The sequence below is a fragment of the Gavia stellata genome, chromosome 15, assembly GCF_030936135.1.
Source record: "Gavia stellata isolate bGavSte3 chromosome 15, bGavSte3.hap2, whole genome shotgun sequence".
NCBI classification, from domain to species: domain Eukaryota; kingdom Metazoa; phylum Chordata; class Aves; order Gaviiformes; family Gaviidae; genus Gavia; species Gavia stellata.
This window is the reverse complement of record NC_082608.1, coordinates 13,258,592-13,277,154: the sequence shown is the minus strand read 5'-3', so window position 1 is coordinate 13,277,154 and position 18,563 is coordinate 13,258,592. Positions and strand designations below refer to the sequence as shown.

At 38.1% G+C, this 18,563-nt stretch overlaps 1 protein-coding gene across 2 annotated transcripts; it reads right to left on the bottom strand.

Annotated features, from left to right (window-relative positions):
- Window positions 1-3,360: 3,360 nt before the first annotated feature.
- Window positions 3,361-18,459, bottom strand: NAE1 (NEDD8 activating enzyme E1 subunit 1). 2 transcript variants are annotated; one of them, XM_059824713.1, is made up of 20 exons: window positions 18,404-18,459; window positions 17,128-17,235; window positions 16,980-17,057; window positions 15,994-16,024; window positions 15,320-15,391; window positions 14,949-15,028; window positions 13,700-13,809; window positions 13,253-13,362; window positions 12,597-12,659; window positions 12,282-12,345; window positions 11,164-11,255; window positions 9,806-9,865; window positions 9,585-9,718; window positions 7,918-7,993; window positions 7,536-7,575; window positions 6,408-6,494; window positions 5,309-5,401; window positions 4,787-4,901; window positions 4,662-4,711; window positions 3,361-3,602 (listed from the first exon to the last, which is right to left on the bottom strand). In XM_059824713.1, the coding sequence occupies exons 1-20, from the start codon at window positions 18,457-18,459 to the stop codon at window positions 3,493-3,495; spliced, it is 1,629 nt and encodes a 542-aa protein (XP_059680696.1). In that variant the 3' UTR covers window positions 3,361-3,492. The 2 variants fall into 2 exon arrangements, with proteins under 2 accessions (XP_059680696.1, XP_059680697.1); XM_059824714.1 differs by having other exon boundaries at window positions 16,980-17,040; window positions 17,132-17,235.
- Between the last annotated feature and the right edge of the window lie 104 nt (window positions 18,460-18,563).

Sequence of the window (18,563 nt, the reverse complement as noted above, 5' to 3'; positions counted from 1 at the left end):
TTTTGCTTGTATCTCTGTTCTTGTTCTACAACAGCAAGGAAAAAAGTGTTTTCTTTTTTGTTCAGATTAGCAGTGTTTATAGTATCATATGCAGTATAAATTAAATAATTTTTCTTGAAATACATTCTTTCCAGTTTTCTGTGTTTAGTCCATCATCTGACACACACACAGTTTAATATGCTCTTGCACGGCAAAGATTTCCTTCGGAAATACACTATTTTATAGCAACACTGCATTTGTAACTATTGTGTTATCTTTTGAAAGTTAGCATTTTGCAGAAATCAGGTGATTCCATGTTACCATTGTGGGGCACCAAAAATGTCCCTGTCATTAAAAATATACCTAGCTCTGTGTCATTTATCACAATAAATCTGATCCTATTTTCCTTACCAGTAGGTTGCCCACTTTGTCATCAGCCAACAACTGGCAGTAAGACCACCAAGTAATGTTATATAGAGGATCAAGTGTGTCTGACATCCACTATAAAACATTCAGCCTCCTACCGCTACTCAGTGAGCCGCTAAACCATAACTATGTTGTTTTATCGGTATTGATCAAAGACAATGAGCATGAACTGAGACATTATTTCTTAAACTAAGAATTTATTTTAGTTCACCAAAGAAATTATCACATGAACCATGTAAACCAGAAGAACCCACAGCATTGATTCTACATAAACCCAATGTGCCAGCATCTGAGAGTTAGTTGAGCAGCAGAGTGAAATTCAGGTTTGGAAGCAGAAAGATGGTCCCTTAACCATTCCCCCAAGCCCCAAACACTAAAGGTTGATGCAAGCATCACAGTAACCTAATTCAATCTCTCAAAAATTATTTAGCTCCAGGTAGAAACTTTAAATCAGTGATAAATCCAGCTTAATAATGGATTAGTTATCCTTCTCGAAGTAGAGCAAAGGCTCTAAGAAATAGCAGTGTCATCTTAATGAAGACAGCCAGCCCTGCTTTCCATTTAGAGTTACTGACTGTCCCCATTCCTTTGCTGCTTCCGTTAGTTCAAATGCTCCATATACATCCTTACAGCAGCATTGGTGAAGCATGTGTTTTGAGAGGAAAAGTTTAAAAAGAGTTCATCTTTCTTTACCCTTTCAGAAGTGATAATACATATGAATTTCATTTTCCTGCAAATCTAACCCTGCCACAATAGCGGAAAGCTTGCAAGTCTTCCTCACCTGTTTTTGCCCCTACTGGTACCACCCTGCTAGCCTAAGAGAAAACAAAAACTACCTACCTATTCCTTTAACAAAAGAAAGGCTGTAAAAATGACCTCACTTTGGAGCTAATTTCATTTCAGTAAAGTTTAATTAAATACACATTTATACAATTAAAGCACCTTCAATCTTAGAAGCACAAGGTTTTTTAAACACTGTAGAAATACATGTCTTGACCTGGATCTTTTTCTTTTGCAACATACGGAAGGTACACAAAATTATATTTATAAGCCAGTCTGCATTAAAATGCAAATAGCTCAACTCTGTTGTTGCATTGCAGGGCAAAGATGAAAAGATAAATAACAGGATTTGCTGCAACAGACTTCTGGCAAATGTCGCATATAAAAGAAAATAGATTACCTCTTCCCCATCAGTTATGGGCAATAACCCAATAACATCCTTTCAAACCTCAAAAAAACACTTCTAAAAAAAGTACAGATACATTCTTCTGTTTGTTCAGAGGCATGAGAGCACAGGGCCTGAACACTCAGAAAGACTGACCCAGGAGAGGCTGACGGGAACGTCCCCAGTCCGTCAGGGCCTGGGCTGCCGGACTCGCCCCTGCGCAGCCACAGCGGGACAGAAACAGCCAGTCCCAGGTGTCATTTTCCTTCTTAAAACCCAGCGGCCAAATCCTGTATAGTGGAATAAGTCCGGATTGTTGGTGTCCTGTTGAAATCAAAATTCACAGCAGCAGCTGAGGACGCGTCTGCTAATTTTTGAGAAACACCGTTCAGTGTAACAGACCTTTGAAGTCTTCCAGTGCTATTTCAGCATTCAACCCATCCCTCCTCCCTCTCAAATGAGCCATATATGATTTATAGCTTGTTATCAGAGTTCGACTTTGTAGTAGAAGTCTTAACAAGTACTCCAGATCATCCCAAATATAAAAGGAACATATAAAAGATTAAAGAAAAAAAAGAGGGCCAACAATCCAAAGATGAAACAGCAAAAGCATTCTTCTGCCAGCTTTTGGGAGGGGTGGGGAATATCGAGAGGATAGGCGAAACAGCATGGATTACCTACCTGTTGATCCGGCAGCAAGAGTGATTCTGGTCGGCCACGAAGGCGACCCCGGGCCCCTACTGCCGCGCCGGCCGCCACCCTGGTACCGGGCGCTCCCCGCCGGCCTGAGGAGAGCGGGACGCCGCACCGCCGCCCTCAGCCGCGCGCCCTTCCAGCCGCGCGCCCTTCCCGCCCCGCCGCGCCGCGCGCAGCCCCGAGCCGCTTCCCCCGGCCCCCTCAGGAGCCACCCGCAGCCAGCGCCAGACGAGCGGCGGTACCGCCCTCGCCTCGGGGCGAGGAGCCGCCGCCAGACACGGCTCCTCTCCGGCACCGGGAGATCTTTTCACCTTCCCCGAGCGCCATCCCAACCGTAGCGTAGCTCCAGGCCACGGCTAGGGGAAAATCACCTGGTTTTCAATGCAGCTCCCTTTCCATACTCCACACTTCGGAAACTACAAGGCCACAAAACGCAGTTAGCCGTCACTTGACATTTGCCAGAGACAAAAGGTGTAAGAAAAAGAATCTTGTACTAGATGAATACAGCTGAAAGAACCAAGCTTTCAGGCGCACAATCCCTTTCTCTAATGTCCAGTAAAAGGTGTAACAGCATTCCCCAGCTCTGCTCACGGTTAGATCCTCAGACCATCGCATTAGCCATTTTCAACCTTCTGCAAGTCCTCCCCCCTCAATCAATCAGGACAAGAGGAAATGGCCTCAAGTTGCACCAGGGGAGGTTTACATTGGATATTAGGAAGAATTTCTTCTCTGAGAGAGTGGTGAAGCACTGGAACAGGCTGCCCAGGGATGTGGTGGAGTCACCATCACTGGAGGTGTTCAAGGAACATGTGGATGTGGCATTATGGGACATGGTTTAGTGGGCACGGAGGTATTGGGTTGGTGGTTGGACTTGATGATCTTACAGGTCTTTTCCAACCTTAGTGATTCTGTGAGTCTGAAAAGCAGCTTTTACAAAAAAAATTCAGCTCCGCTGCAAACCAGGTAAGCCAACTTGTAAATGCAACTCACCATGCTGCCGCTGCTTTTTTCTCTCAAAGGTGAATCAGAAAATTCTAGATTTAAAAAATTTTCAAGATTTGGTATGATTTTATTTGTCCTCAGGAAAAAAAAAAGGAGATAAAATCGTTACAAATAAAAGAACTTTAATTTGCAGGTATTACAGAACAGTCCAGTCAGTGGCAGAACACCACAGTATTTACAGAACACAGCAGCAGTGTCTGGTGGCAAGATGCAAGATTGTTATCCTACAGCTGGAAAGTTGCTGAAGTCTGTGACATTCCACTGTAAATATAGGTGTTATTAAAAATTACAAACTGCCCTGTAATGACTTTGATAACCTCCTGTGCAGCAGCTCCTGTAAAAAGAAAAAAACACAGAAGTTAGTTAGCAGGTCATATTTAAAAACCAGTAAAATCATGTTCTTTATCTAGAACTCACTACACTGGAATTATTTCAACTGATACAACTCCTAGGAGGAAAAAAAATGCCTTTCAGTACTTCCCAGTATAAAAGAGGCTCAGAAAGCTGTTACTTCAGAAGTTAGCTTTACATACACTTTGCTGTGTATACTTTCTCTCTCCGTGTACATAGGCACACACAGAATCAAAATGTGAGCAGACCCATGCAAGTTGTGACCTCTCTAAATGAAACTGAGACGTTCAATTAAAAAAATCATGTACAGTCAAACTGTAATATAAATTGAAGGGTCACTTCACTGTGATCCCTTTGTGTTCTCCTGTATGTATGTATGAAATATTCTGTAACTTCTTCAGAAATTATCTTTACATATTTTTCTAAGTTTCATTTAAACAGAAAAAAATTCCTAGATCCACAGAGTATTTAATACATAATTATCTTCAGCACTTCATGAAGCCAAATAAAGAAGGTAAGTTAACTGATATATCAAGTTTGAGCATCCATTAAAACATACTTAGTTCTGGTAATACCCACAGGTTGAATTAAGGTCAGCAATCAAGTCTATTGATATTTAATAGATACTTAGCATAAGTGTGTTGTGTTACAGGAAGATGTGTACTGTGTTAATTTTAGTATTACTACAATTATTCTTTTTTTTTTTAAATTCAAAGTCTCTTTCAAGCATTTTATTTTTAAACACATTTTTAAGCTACTAGAATTGATATACTGAGATTATTTTTTAAGTTTATTTGGTTTCTTTTACTGACTTTAAACCCTTGCTGTCTCTACTTTTTCTATATACTATAGTACAGGAGGTCACATCTGGAGAATGAAGGGGGAGGATTTGGCTCTAATACTATCTTTGACTACAGTCTGTGATTACAGTCTTTGCTCTGACAATATGAAGTAATTAAAACAGTGGAGATTCTGACTCAATTATGTACTGCAGCAGGTCGGTTTGTTTGTATGGACCTTAGAAATACAGTGACATTCTTACCTCCCATGAAGGCAGCAATAGCATGTGGCTCAGCAGCTCCATAGCGACAACTGGATAGCAAAATAACAGTTAGTATTTTCAGGTCAGTTTTACCGACCAAGTGACACATAAGGTATAATACTTACAACTCATGAACATAGTCATCTTTCACCACTACAGACAACCCATGTTCTTGTAAGAAACTAGTAAGGCATGATTTTAGTTTTCCAATATCATCTTCTACCTGATAGTTGTAGACACCTGGAAAATAAGTTAACTGTTTCATCACAGAACTGTAACACCATATTCAAAATTAATGGGTTTAAATGGCAGCCTAAGTATTTTATTTTTCTGAAAAGTTTCAAAGCTGATTATTAAATGATTAATACTAGACCAATAATTGAACATTCTGTTGATGCTACTCATGGTAATGACAAATTACTGCATAGCTGAACCAATTCATAATCCATGCAACCCATCTCAGGGGTATCAATTCAGATAAATTCCTGAAGTTCCCAAAGAAAAAATTCTCACTTCAATTTTCACATTCTTAAAGTTATATTAATACGGAAACAAAACCACAACTTATGCTATATTTATAGTTTATAACTAGTATTATGGTAACTGTTGGGTCTTTCTATTTCTTTTAATGACGTTAAGTAACATACCTGGATATCTACCATGCTGCTTATAAAATCTATCCACAGCCCGTAGCATCAAGTAAAGCACTAGTTCACTGTCTGGGTTATCCATATGGGAAACTGAAAACAGCAAGAGAACTGGTTAGTTGGTACAGATGAAATGGAAAAAGAAAACTTTTGCATTACTTGAAATCAAGTATTTCCCATGTGCTTAACTGTAAAATCTCCAGTAAAAAGAAATCTTAACGAAAACAGCCTGCAACTGAGAATCTCAATGAGTCAACTGTCAGATACACAATTTTTGACTCCAGAGCGTATGACAAAACCATATCGTATGTATTTGATATAATCTGTTCGGTGAAGATACTAATTCTTCAACGCTGACAGCTGCTGTAACATTAAATGGGATATTCCCTAGTTACAATTTTGGGATTTGAAACACATGCTTCATATATTTAACTGTAATATCTGTAATTATAAAACAGGTCTTAAATCCCTTAACATACAGCTTAGTAGTCTTTTTAAATACTAACTACTACTTAAATCACATTGCATACTACCAACTAATTCAAGGAGCTTTCACTTAAATTATAAATAGTACAAAATGTATGTATACATTTTGTATGTACATTTTGTCCAAAACATTCAGAGGACTTGTGTAAGCTTAATTTAAACAAATTTTGGTTAAAAGGATTTTCAGTTTGTTTTTTTTTAATTTATGCAGGTTCAAAAAATAAAATGCAATATTAAGTAACTAGGTTGCTAGTTCACATACAGACAATTATTCTCATATCTTCAGTCAGGTGAAAGCACCTTTCCAGCTCTGTCAGAAATAACTGAGGTATAGAAAAAAGAAGTTTGAAGAAAACTGTTTTATTTATGTGCTATCAAAAATAAAACCTGCAAGGAAAAATAAAACCTGAAACATGCTTCAGTCTGTAAGGTCATTTTTGAACTTTCAAAATCAAATTGGATTCAACATTCTAGACTTAAAAAACCCATACTTCTAGTTGATGCCAAATTATAAAGCTGCATAATGAAACAGAACATGTACAAATCTTTTTGATCACAAAACCATTTTAAATTGAAAATGCAATTACAGTATGTGCCAAAAAGGAGTACTTACTGATTTCATCCTTGTTAAAAGTGTTTAAACAGTATTCTTCAGACAGAGATCTACATCGTACTACTCGGAGAAAAGCTGAGTTGCTGCCTAAGCAGAGGGTGCAGAAAGGAGAGCATTACCTCCTTGAATGCGTCACCAACTACTAAATCTTTGTAAGTCTGTATCGCTGATGTGTTAGACATGAAAGACTAAAAACTTACATAATTTCATTTAGCACTTTTCTGTTTCTTCTGGTAGCTTGCAGTAATAAAATCTATTAAACTACATTTAGGTCTATGATCACAAGTATTTTAGTGAAATGCCTCGTGCTTGCTTACTTCTAGAATCTAAACATATCCACCATGTTAATGTAACAGCTCACAACACGTGTAGCTGTTCTATAGCAATTCATCCATCACAGCCATCAGCTTCATGTTTTCCTCTTCCATGCTGCAAATGAACATGAGTTCTTTTCATCTTCCACTACATCTACCCCTGTCTCTCACGTTCTCAATTAATATTCTAACAGTACAGCTATGAGCCGGAAAATGTTCTTCTCCAGTAACCACTGCTATGAAACAACCCAATGTGCAGCTACTACCTAGCACTCAGAAACGAGGAACTGCAAGGTTCTCAAAACTCCCAGCAAATGAGGTATCAACGCAGGGGCAGCATGCTCTTGGCTACGTCCTTAAAGGAAAAATTTACAGTTGCAGGTAGACTTAGCCAGGCTGCTGTGTGGACATGTATACACGTCCAGAACAGACATAACCGAAAATGCCATCAACAGTACTACTCACTGTATCACTGTTTTACCTTTTCAGACTACCAGAAGTTTACAGAGCCTGCACTCTGAAGTCAGTATCACAGAATGGGCAAGAGTGATTAAGTACTAATCACAGAAAGTAGAGGACATCTGCTACCTCTTGTTTGGAGCTGAAAAAATATAGTATTTTTTAAAAGCCAACCTTTATAGACTCGCTATTGAGAGATGCTGAACATCTCTTACTTCCACTGAAGACGAGCGAAGCAACTGCTAAGCACTTATTTGAAAAATTCAAATATTGAGTTACTGATTAATAACTACATTATAATTGGCAAGTTTTTGATTATTTCATCAACACAGCAACAGAATCCAAGCATACTCACAAAGCAATTTTAATTCTCTCTCTGAAATAGATTCGGATGCCTAAAAGAGAGAATATACTCAATTCCACTACATACAATGACCAGAGAATTTATATTTTCAGAGATACTCATATATTCATTGTGAAAGAACTAGTCGTAAAAAAATGGTATCTTACATTGTAAATAATATATCCCTGTATGCCTTTTACTTTTATGTGACCAAAGTGATCAATAAAACAGACCACAGATACTAAATTTTATCAGAACTTACTTAAGCCTTTTGAAGAGAATGAAGGTAATTAAGCCCTCTCTTTTCATACTGTCTCCTGTGACTTATTTCTGTACAGAACACCAGGGTAAAAATATTTCTATCCTGTCAGAATGGCTGTACATTTCTAATTACCTTGCCTAGGGATTGTAACAATTTAGCGGCATGGTTACCCACAGCAGCAATATCCTTCTTTGCCTTTTCACGGTATCTGTTAATAATAAAGAAGTCTTAATAATTACAGCATAAAGCCATCAACTTCACAGTGAAGACAATTTCTTTTTGTTTTATATGATAAAGACAAAATACAAGCCACATGAATGGAAGTGAGCTACCTCAAGGCCACGAATGCATTTACTACCTCCCTGTATGACTGCTGGGCACGGCTGAGCTGTTCGCTAAATGTGTGGCTTAGGAACCGGCTAAAATTAAAATGAGTATTATGACAGTCAGAGGAAGAGTATTAAGTAGTTTCAGAACAACAGCTCTATGTCCTTCATTGGGCTTCTAATATTTCATTAATTTCTGTATTTTAATACTTGTAGCCATAGTATATTAGTTCCATTAAGACCTATGACAACGCGAACATCTCAACAACACAATATTTCATAAAATTCAATTTAAGAGCTCATTTTAAGGAACTGTAATTGTTTTATCTGTGAATTAAAACCCTATAATGTTTATTGGAATTGAGAACTGAAATACATAATGATCTGGAAATTCAGGACTGATGCTTATAGGATTCAGATTTACAAATTAGGGTATCTGTGCCAACTCAGGCAATTATAGTTTCATTTAGCAAAATAATGATAAAAGTTCTTGGCTTTACTATCATTATACAGAGTAACTTCTATGGAGCAATAGCAATCAATTATTTTAGACACGTAACAGATTTATGTTTTTATATCCACCTTTTTAATGCTATTTGTCACAGTTCTGAGGAATGCACCTCTAAAATTACAGATTTCATTTTGATTAGTAAACACTTAAGGCACACAATCCTTTTTCTAGTAGAGGCTGTGTTTCAGAATCTATGGAGAAACAATCAAAATCTATCAGAAATACTACTTTCTTATTTGAACAATTCAACAGTACAATTGCACAGACAACAAATCTAAAAGTCTTCTGCAAGATACTGCTTCATTTTAAAGATAAAAAAAGGGAGGAAGCAGCAATCAGTTGGAAATAAAACGTGGTAACACTGTAAAAAAGTGGTTTCGGTCCAACAATTTGCATCATGTCCAGGATGCACAGGAATAGTTGAGGATACATGCATTCAAAGATGGCCTTACTAAAATCGTGTTCCACACTAACTGCAAATGCTAAACAGCATCAATGTTCATTCACACTCTTCCTTACCAAGCAATCGCTTCAAAGGGCATTAATTAGAATTAAGTATTTAGAATTACATATCTAGGAAACTAGAACTTCTGTAACTGGGTTGACATACATGTTGAAGAGAAAAACCAAAGGCTTTGGACAGCAGTAGCTGGGCTTTGGGATCTACTATCTATAGGAAGGTCTTTACTAGATCTGAAACTAAGAGAAGCGATCACTCACTACCCAACCTTAGGAAACTGGGATGCACTGAAGGCTTAGGCCCTGGTTCCAAACAGCAGATAGCACCTATACAGGGAGCAGATAGCCCCAGGCTGCCGTGCTTCCCACACCCCTCCTCACCCTGGTCCCACGCACACACGTTTGTTTTTTTTAAACACAGGAATTCATGCACTTCATGAGGTCTGAACTCATCACCATTTACTACCATTAGTAACTATAAAAGAAAAAAATTCTATACTCACACATTTTGCAGTTTGATAAATTTACTGGAGTCTGCTATCATATCAGGAATAGTGCCCCGGACAGGCAAGCTTCCTTGCCCCTCCTTTGCCACAAACTCCTTTACAGCTCGAGCCAAAATCCAGAATGAGGGTGACTGCAAATGCCAAGAGACAGTCATGTACACAGATGTTATTTATGATGCTTTTTCTACATTTAAGTCTTACCCTTAATTACTAATTACCTGCTCCGTGAGATTTATGCAGCAATCATCATTAAAAATCTCTTCAATGCATCTTGGAATCTATAAAAAAAAAAACCCTGGGTTTGTATTTACCTGACTTTCGATTTCTTGAATTATCTCATTACACAGGTGATCCAACTCTAAGTGACCTCAGAGTTTCATACCAAAACCTCTTCAAATCTTACACAGTCAGTGCTTCTCAGACATATTTCAAATAGTAGCACTGCCTGAGAGCGAGGCACATGCTTCTGATCAAGACGAACGTTAGAAACAAAATCTCACCTTATTTCCATCTTCTATGCAGAAGATTCAAAAAAACTGGTAGCAGCATCAGCAAAAGGTGCTACCAGTCCCAGCCGCCCATCCTACCTGCTAGAGGCAGAGCAGCAAAAAGGCCGGGGAGGTGAAGAGGGGCTGCAAGAATGAGAATGTTTTGACTCCTTAATGGCTGTAGTTCAGTCTGGCACATAAACTGAAATAAACCACTAATAGCCCGGGACACGGCTTGTAGAGGCTCAGTTGTCAGCACTAAGTTTTTCCTGCTTTCTTGGGAGATTTGGGAGATTTAACCTGACTGTCCAAGCAAGGATCAGCACAGTTCAAATAAAAATGGAATGTAATCTAGAAAGAATCACAGAATGTGCTTTTACCTCACGTAGTTTTTGCAATTTACCATGGATGAGAGATTAAAGAAATCAGAGGTCAGTTCTAAACCATGAATTACTACTTCAGGATTATTTAAAAACAATAAAAACTTCACTTTTATTGTTTTTAAGCTTGATCAGTTTGTGTAAGGCATTTCGTAACATGTTTCTTCAAGAAGAAAGTACTGAATTTGCTGAGTCAAAGGTCCCTTGCAGCACTTAATTCTATACAGAATAAATACTACAGCAAGCAGCTTCAATATAGCAGAATTTCAACAAATGCTTTCTGAGTCTCTCTCCTAGCAATGTATTTAAATCGGACATCATCCACACCAGTGACTGCTAATTCTTTATAATTGTACCAAGGACTTCACAGTTTAATCTGTGAAAGAAAATCTGATAAAGTCTAAGGCAGGAATACACTACTAATGAACTCTGGTTACTGACTCATTCTATACTTGAATTCAAGTCTTCAGGAAGGAAATGTAGCTTCCTTGCATGAGCAAGGAAGTAAAAGAATTTCCGTAAGTTACAGTGCCACCTAGTCTAGGTCTACTTTACTACACAATTTCAATTTTAAAAATTGTACTAATCCTGTTTTACCTAAATATAAATGTTGCAAATGGAATTCCTGTCCTAAAAGAGCATAATATGTTCTGAAAAAATGAGGTAGTTGAAATGTCTTCAATTTTGTCATATAAATGTTTATTTTACCTCTGTAGTATTTAATGCTGTGTTCACATTTTTTATAGCTTCTTCAAAGTTTTCCTCATCTTCTGGGGTCCCATTTTCATTCTTTAAGATACCTTGTGGAAAAAACAAAATAAAAATACACCTTATCTCATGTATCTCATCATTTAGGTCTCATCATACAAATACATCTCACCATTTAGGTCTTACCAACAGAGCAGACTGGCTCTGTTGGTAAGACCTAAATGTTTATTTGTGTGAGAAAGAGAATGAAGTTTCATAATCACTACATTCACGTAGATGGTGGTAAAAAGGCAATTCAACTCTCCTTCCCATCCCCAGTCATGTTGTGTTGGGTTTTTTTTGTCAAATTTGGCAAACACTTATGAACGCATACAGCAAGCCAGACCAAGAAATGGACTCCACAAAAACCTAATTTAACCAAAGATAATGACTACAGATCAGATCAGTTCCCTCGCCCAACCTGGGGATAAGGACGACAGAACCACTCAGCAATTTGCACACAGGCCAGCTTTAAATGAGGAAATACCAAAAATTCAGTGGATGTTTTTATTCTACAATCATCTAAGATAATGTATTTGTAGATCTTAAAAATGCCTCATTAATTTTAGCACCCGCAAAAGGTATTAGATTGAAACATCCGCAAAAATGAAGTCTGTTCACATACTCGTTAGTGTGTTCATTAGCTACAGTCTTTCTCCTTCGAGACTAGTTAGAGCTGCTATGATTACCAACAGTTTGGTAGGTCAACTGACCAACCAAATACTTGCAGTTAATAACAATTTCAGTGTCAAAAGCCACCTGCTTTCCTCTTTGTCACATTTTCTATGTTAAACATCAACATTTTCCACAGGATTTTCTCTTAAGGCCTCTCCCCCCACCCACATCAAAACATACTCTTGATCTTAAACAGCAAACAGTAAGAAACACTGCCGAATTGCATTTATAAGCAAACCTGGGATCTTAAGACCCACCTGTATAAAACAATCATTTAGCAGAAGAATTGTACTGTATATGCCAGCAGATTTTCATACATAACCCTGACAGAACTGATTACTTTTCAGATATTGCCTTATGTATTTCTGCCAGTATTAATAACTGACTCCTAGGACATATATTACCTTGCCGAATCAGTTGTCTGAAGGCTTCTTTTTCTTTGTAACTCTTAGGCAACTGATCACTTTTCTAAATTTAAAAACACAAAAACAGTTTGTCTTTAAAATACCTACTAACCTCATTGTGTTCAGACTGCTGAACTCTAGAGTTTGTAATTGTTCACATACATTCCCTTGTATTTCAATTAGTAATTTTTTTTATGATTCCACCTTGTTTTCTTTATTTGTTACACATTGCCAAAATAATAATCTAGTTTAGAAGACACATATCTGAAGTAATAATAATAATAGACTGATGACTTATCCAGTTTTGCAATATACCTCGTTGAACCATTTTGTTAGATACTTGGCTACAATCACAATCCATGGAGTGTGGCTATGGTCCTGTAATTGAACAGCAGAGAAATCTTTGTCAGGTTGAGAAAAGATAGGAACAGGAAAAAAATTAAAAACCTATTTTAAATGTAAACTCCTAACATCCCTTCCACTACTGTAAAAACACAGGACACATTCAAGATTTTCATTCAGAAATAACATTCTCTAACTACTATCAAACAAATTATTAAATTATTATTCCTTTACTTAAAAGAAGGGTGGCTGAGCCAAGTTCTCCAATATTTTTCTGGAGCGGAATTCACGTTGCTCATCAACACCAACACCACAAAGCTCTGCAGCAGTAGGTAATCATAAAAATAATAAAAAAGGGGGGCTGAGGGGGAAATCAGTCTAACAAAAAAATCAAGTTCTCCAAGAATATTCTTTACTTCCCAAGACCCCCACTTGCTTAAGATTTAAATACAGACTGTAACATTTGGGGCAGAGGCCAAAAATAGTACCTCGTGACTGATTGTACAGTTGCCTCTGCTCAGATGAGACTCGGCAACAAAAAAAAGTCATCTGCCAAGAGTCATTTTCATAGAATCTCTGTCCCATGTCTGCATCCGCCTTTGAGCACACAGTGCAAACCACATACCAACCTTTTTGTCCATATGATCCAAGTCATAAGATTGAATGTGTTCCCTCAGTTCTGGAAATGGTTTGTCCAGTCTCAGATCTTCTAACATATTGTCAGGATGAGATTCAACAACTGTGAGAAAAATTACACAATGCATTTCACAGTTTTATGTCCAGCCTTCAAAACAGAGCTATAGATCAAATAACAGTGCATCATCTGCTTGTTTAACTGCTTGATTCTCAAAATAAGCATTTTGTGTAAGTTAACTTTAATGTCAGGATAATCCCCAATTTTAATATTTGTTGCAGTCCTCAAAGAACGCTCCTGGTGATGAACTGCAAACTACGTAAGACTTGACAAATACTAAATACATCACAAGATAAAGATGAAAAAAAAATAATCAAAGTGACATTACATATTGAAGCTTTAAACTTTTCAGAAAAGTCTTTATCTCAGAAAACCCTCTAACCTGTATGTTCTTTAATAATGACTCGCATATAACCAACCAGTCCATAAGTCCTGCAGACCAGCAGAGGAATGTTAGAATTCCAGAGAAGTTCTGCCAAGCGCAGCAATGTACTGCAAGTAAAAACATTTTTTTTTCAGATGTACAAGAGGACAAGAGTTAACTATAAAGTTAACTCTTATACAAGTCACTTGTGAAAGAGAAGTTTTCTATGAGAGAACTCTAACATTATCATGATTCTAAGCACATATCAGGTTATTAACTTTATAGGTTAATTTACACTAGGTTAGAAATATATTCATCCATTAGCTTACTTATATTTAACTCCACGCTCCTAAATGGTCCAAGTATCAAATAAACAAAAAACTTAAATGAGTTGTGAAACAAAGAAAAAAAGAATTAGATCTGTGTGCTGCAGAAACATAACTTCCAGTAGGGGCAATTCCAATCAGAGGTTTTTGAACAGCATATAAGAAATACTCTTTATTTGTGAATGCCTGCAAGGAAACCACCACTTCAAAGAGGCAAGTTGGCTCTTATTTCTATAAAAGACAGTATCTCTAGCTCCTCTGTAAGTAGGGAGAGGGAGAAGTAACAGCGACTTCCTTAAACAAAGCAAGATTTAACTATTCATCTATCCAGCAACCTCTTGCCTCTGTGGAGGCAGCTTGTCTACTGAACAGAAGCATGCTCTTCTCCCCCAAGTTTCTCAGCACTCTGAGAGATGTCATTTTTCATCTGCTCTGTTTACTGGAAGGCAGCATGGAGAGGCCTCTCAGCAGGAAGAGGTTAAAAAAAAAATAAAAAAATCAAGAACTTCTGGTCTTGACAAAGTTTCCATGGGCAATATAATTACATACATGGATAAAATGGAAAGACCTATACAAACGACAAAATACATTTGCAAAAATCTGAAGGTATCACAGCTCCTATTATCTGTTAGGTTTTTACATAAGAAGAATACTTGTTACAGTGATTTTGGACCAGAAACAACTTTCACTACAAAAGAGTACTTGACAGACAAATACACCTGGAGACAGCACCTAGGAGTCAGGCATGGATCTGAAAGAAATTTTAAACTATGTATTAACATATAAAAGGTCTGCAGAAAAATGCCATATTTTACTGTAACTTTCCTTCACAATGACAGAGTTCCGTTTCACATAACTTTTCCCACAAGAATATGCCTGCAATTGAAACCTGCTTTTACAACTGAAACAAAACAACCAACCAACTTTAGATGGTTCTTTACCTTTCTGGTAGTTGTGTTGCAACCACTAAATTAAACCGATTAAAAAAGGAAGGGTCATTGTCTAGAAGTTTTTCTGGACTCTAAATAACAGGAAAAAAAATGTCAGGAAACACTGAAAATTTCTGAACACACAGCAAGTCTGTTCAACATTCAATGTAAAGTGTTAAGTGAAAGCTATAAAATTATGATGAATTTACAAAATAATGTTTAAAATACATAGATTTACTTTTTGCAAACTTAAGATCTTCTTCCTCAAAGGTTGTTTTATCATTAAGCTACTTAAACTGCAACACTACAAAGACAAAGCTATTATTTTATATTTCTCTCAAATTGTGTAATAAGAAACATAAAACTAATTTAGGAAAACAAACCTCTTCCACAAAGTTTCCAGAAACATCATTATTCAATTCTTGCAAGAGCTCAGTGGCACTCTGGGCACGATTCTGTTTTGGAACAATCAAAACAATGTTTAATGTCTTGAAATGTAATTTATACAGTATCTCAGTACTACATATGCTACATGCTAAAAAAAAAAAAAAGACCTCTTCATAAGCTAGGATTTCTTATTCCAAGCTTTGCTTATCTGAAGAAAAAATAAATCTCTTAAAGCAGGCACTTGTTTCATTGTTTGAGACCATTTTTAGTAATATAATTTTAAAAACAAAAATTATGTGACAGCTATTTATTAACTTCCAGGAGTTAGCGATGCCTTTTGTACTCTCCTGGTTTTGTGATCCCCCGCCCCCTCCATCCACCTCTCTATAGTTAGCTTTACTCCTTCAACCACAATTCTCTTCTACCTTATCTTTCCAAAGATTTTCTTAACAACACCCTGTTAATTTTTTTCCATTCAATCTTGCCAGAATTGAGCTTATCTTCTCACTTATGAGCATCTAAAAAGTAAGCATTGGGAATTTTGTCAAAGAATAAATGGATTTTAACCTATACATAGATGTTTTTAGCGTTACTCATAATACTACCTTCGAATATTTACTCAATCCTTTCATGCTTTCAGTATACCTAGTGACATTTATCATCTCCTTACCTGACCAATATGGCTTTTTTGTAGAAAGAAACTGAAAAGGCGACAAGAAACAGAGTTATATGTGAAGTTTTATTTTGAAGGAAAACAACATTAAGGCTACATTTTGTAGTGCAGAATATGTTGCCAACTCTCATACACAACAAACCAAGTTCCCCCTTAAATCTGCTTTTCTTTACCCCTCCACTGTAGTATTTTCCTCATGATCAGTTTTTTAAGGAAACTTCCCAATGCCTGAGCCACAAATCTGAAAAATAAGACATGCCAAACTCCTCTAGAAGCCAGGATCGCATTGCACATTCTTTTTCACTTGGCTAATTAAAGACCTATTAGTACTCATGTCTTCATGTAATGGAATACCCTTCTCCCACATATAACCCCTGTAAGTAGACAGATATTTGTAGGTATCTACGTGAACCATAAGAGAACGTGATCTAGAATTAGTAAACAAATTATTTTTTGTAGGATTTGTAAAGACTTTCTTATCCTTTCCCCTGCTGCACACAGCCTTTCAAAGCTATGAAAGCTAATAAATGGCTACCAGTCACAGTTTCACGATGATAAACTAATGAAAAATAAGTTATTTTCATCACTAAAATTACGGAAAATACATTTAGCCACACTGAAACACAAGCAAATTGCATTTGCAATTTGCAAATGTTTGATTACAGCAAACAAGTTATTTTAAAATATTTTTATATTGAGTAGACCATTGTCTTTATAAACTTGATTTGTGAAGCAAATAGACCTGTAAGATACAAAAACAACAACTAAAAAAAATGATGTAAAATTTAGCATCTAATATCAAAATGATTGCGCATGCTGTATATGTCACAAACATCCAAAACCACAGAAGACCTTGAGAAACATATAGAGGCTTCTAAAATTATGAAGAATTTTATAAGATTTCTTAACAGGTATAGAAATGGAACTACTTATGGAAACCCTGTTAATTCCTAATTTGTATTGGACACTAGTAACAAACCTACTTATTTCCGACATCTTCTCCAGAGACCCGATTCCCATCAACAATTGTAAATGAACCAATACCTTGGGGAAAAAAAATACTATGAATAACTAGGCATTATGAAATTATCATCAGATACATTACAAAAAAAATACAGAAAAGATATCTACTTACCTGGTAGCACTAAGTTTTTGAGTATTTCGGTTCCTGTTGCTGTTGCATTTATCACACAAACATGGGCAGATTCTAAAGCTTCTTGTCCATGGTCACCCCACAATCTACATTGGGATGGAAACAGTAACACTCTGAAATTATTTAATTTCGGATTGTAAAACCAATATAAAATAATGGAAAAAATTTAAAACAATCACAAACAGAGGCTTGCATACTACTTTGCATTCACTGTTGAGAGGGGCTAAATAGCACTAACCAAAATAATCTTTCCTTAAAGGAAACAGTGTGACAAACTTGAAATTTCTAAAAAGCAATCCAGTTTTACTGACGTTTCGTTTTCTCCATCTTTATATTCTACACCATATTAACGCAACACACCTTTTTCTGTTGTAATGTATTTAACTTTTTAAAAATCAGCATGGATCAAAATGCTCCTTACACAAATTTTGTCCTAAAACTGAATGCTCTCCTCTTCCTAAGTTTTACTATAAGTATTTTTATATTTTCTATAATCTCTAATACAAGACACTGACACGTACAAGCAGATGGAACTCAGTCTTGATGAATTTGGTAATGTATTTAAGACATCTATAAAATAATATTCAGGCTGAAATCGGACTTGACAGGGCTCAGTCAAAAATGCCCCACTGATTTCACATGGGCAGCAGTTTTACTCTCTTCTGCTGCAGAAAAGAAAGCTACTGAGGAGACACAGCAAAGCACTGTAACTACTACTCAGACTTTCAAATGTACGCAAGCATGTGAAAATGTACCCATCCCATACTCCAAACAGCGGCTGGCTCCAGTGCAAGCCGCCCTTCTCTCGTTTAACACTGCTTTTTTTCTGCCTTTTTCCCCTATGCCGGCACAAACATTCACGCAGCTGCCCGGTAAGCGACCGGCCCACAACAGCCCAACTAGCTCGGACACAGCCTCGCCCCCTGCGCGGGCTGCGCCGGAGTCGGCCGCTGCCGCCCCCCGGGGGGCTCAGCGGGCGGCGGCGAGCGGCCCTGCCCGCAAAGCGCGGCCCCAGGCGGGCGGGCCGCCCGCCGCGCCTCTCCAAGCAAGGCCGCGGAGGAGGCCTGTCGCTTAAGCGGGCAACCAGAGCCGCGGGAGCGCGGCCCGCGGCCCCCGGCCCGGCCTGCAGCGAAAGGCAGGGCCAGGCGCCGCGGCAGCCCGCTCTCCGCCCGGCCAGGACGGCGGCAGTTCGGCGGGGCCCGGCCGGCCCCAGCAGCTCGGAGCCGGGGCACGCAGCAGCCCCCGCCGCGCTACCTCAGCTGCCGGTCGTATCTCTGCTCCTTGAGGCTGGCCCTGCCCGGCTGCGCCATTGCCGCACGCTCCCCCGCTACAGGCGCTGCGCAGGCGCAGGCGGGCGCATGCGCGGGGGCGCCGGGCCGCCGGGGGGCGCTGTGGGGCCGCCGGGCCGGGAGGC

Bases quoted from the DNA above. Each gene is read 5' to 3' on its own strand.
- NAE1 (XM_059824713.1), bottom strand. From the start codon at position 18,459: ATGGCGCAGCCGGGCAGGGCCAGCCTCAAGGAGCAGAGATACGACCGG. The intron at 17,058-17,127 runs GTAGATATCTTT...AGTTATTCATAG, and splicing joins AACTTAGTGCTACCAGGTAA to TATTTTTTTTCCCCAAGGTA. The intron at 9,866-11,163 runs GTAAAATAAACA...TTTTTTTTATAG, and splicing joins CAGCATTAAATACTACAGAG to ATTCCAAGATGCATTGAAGA.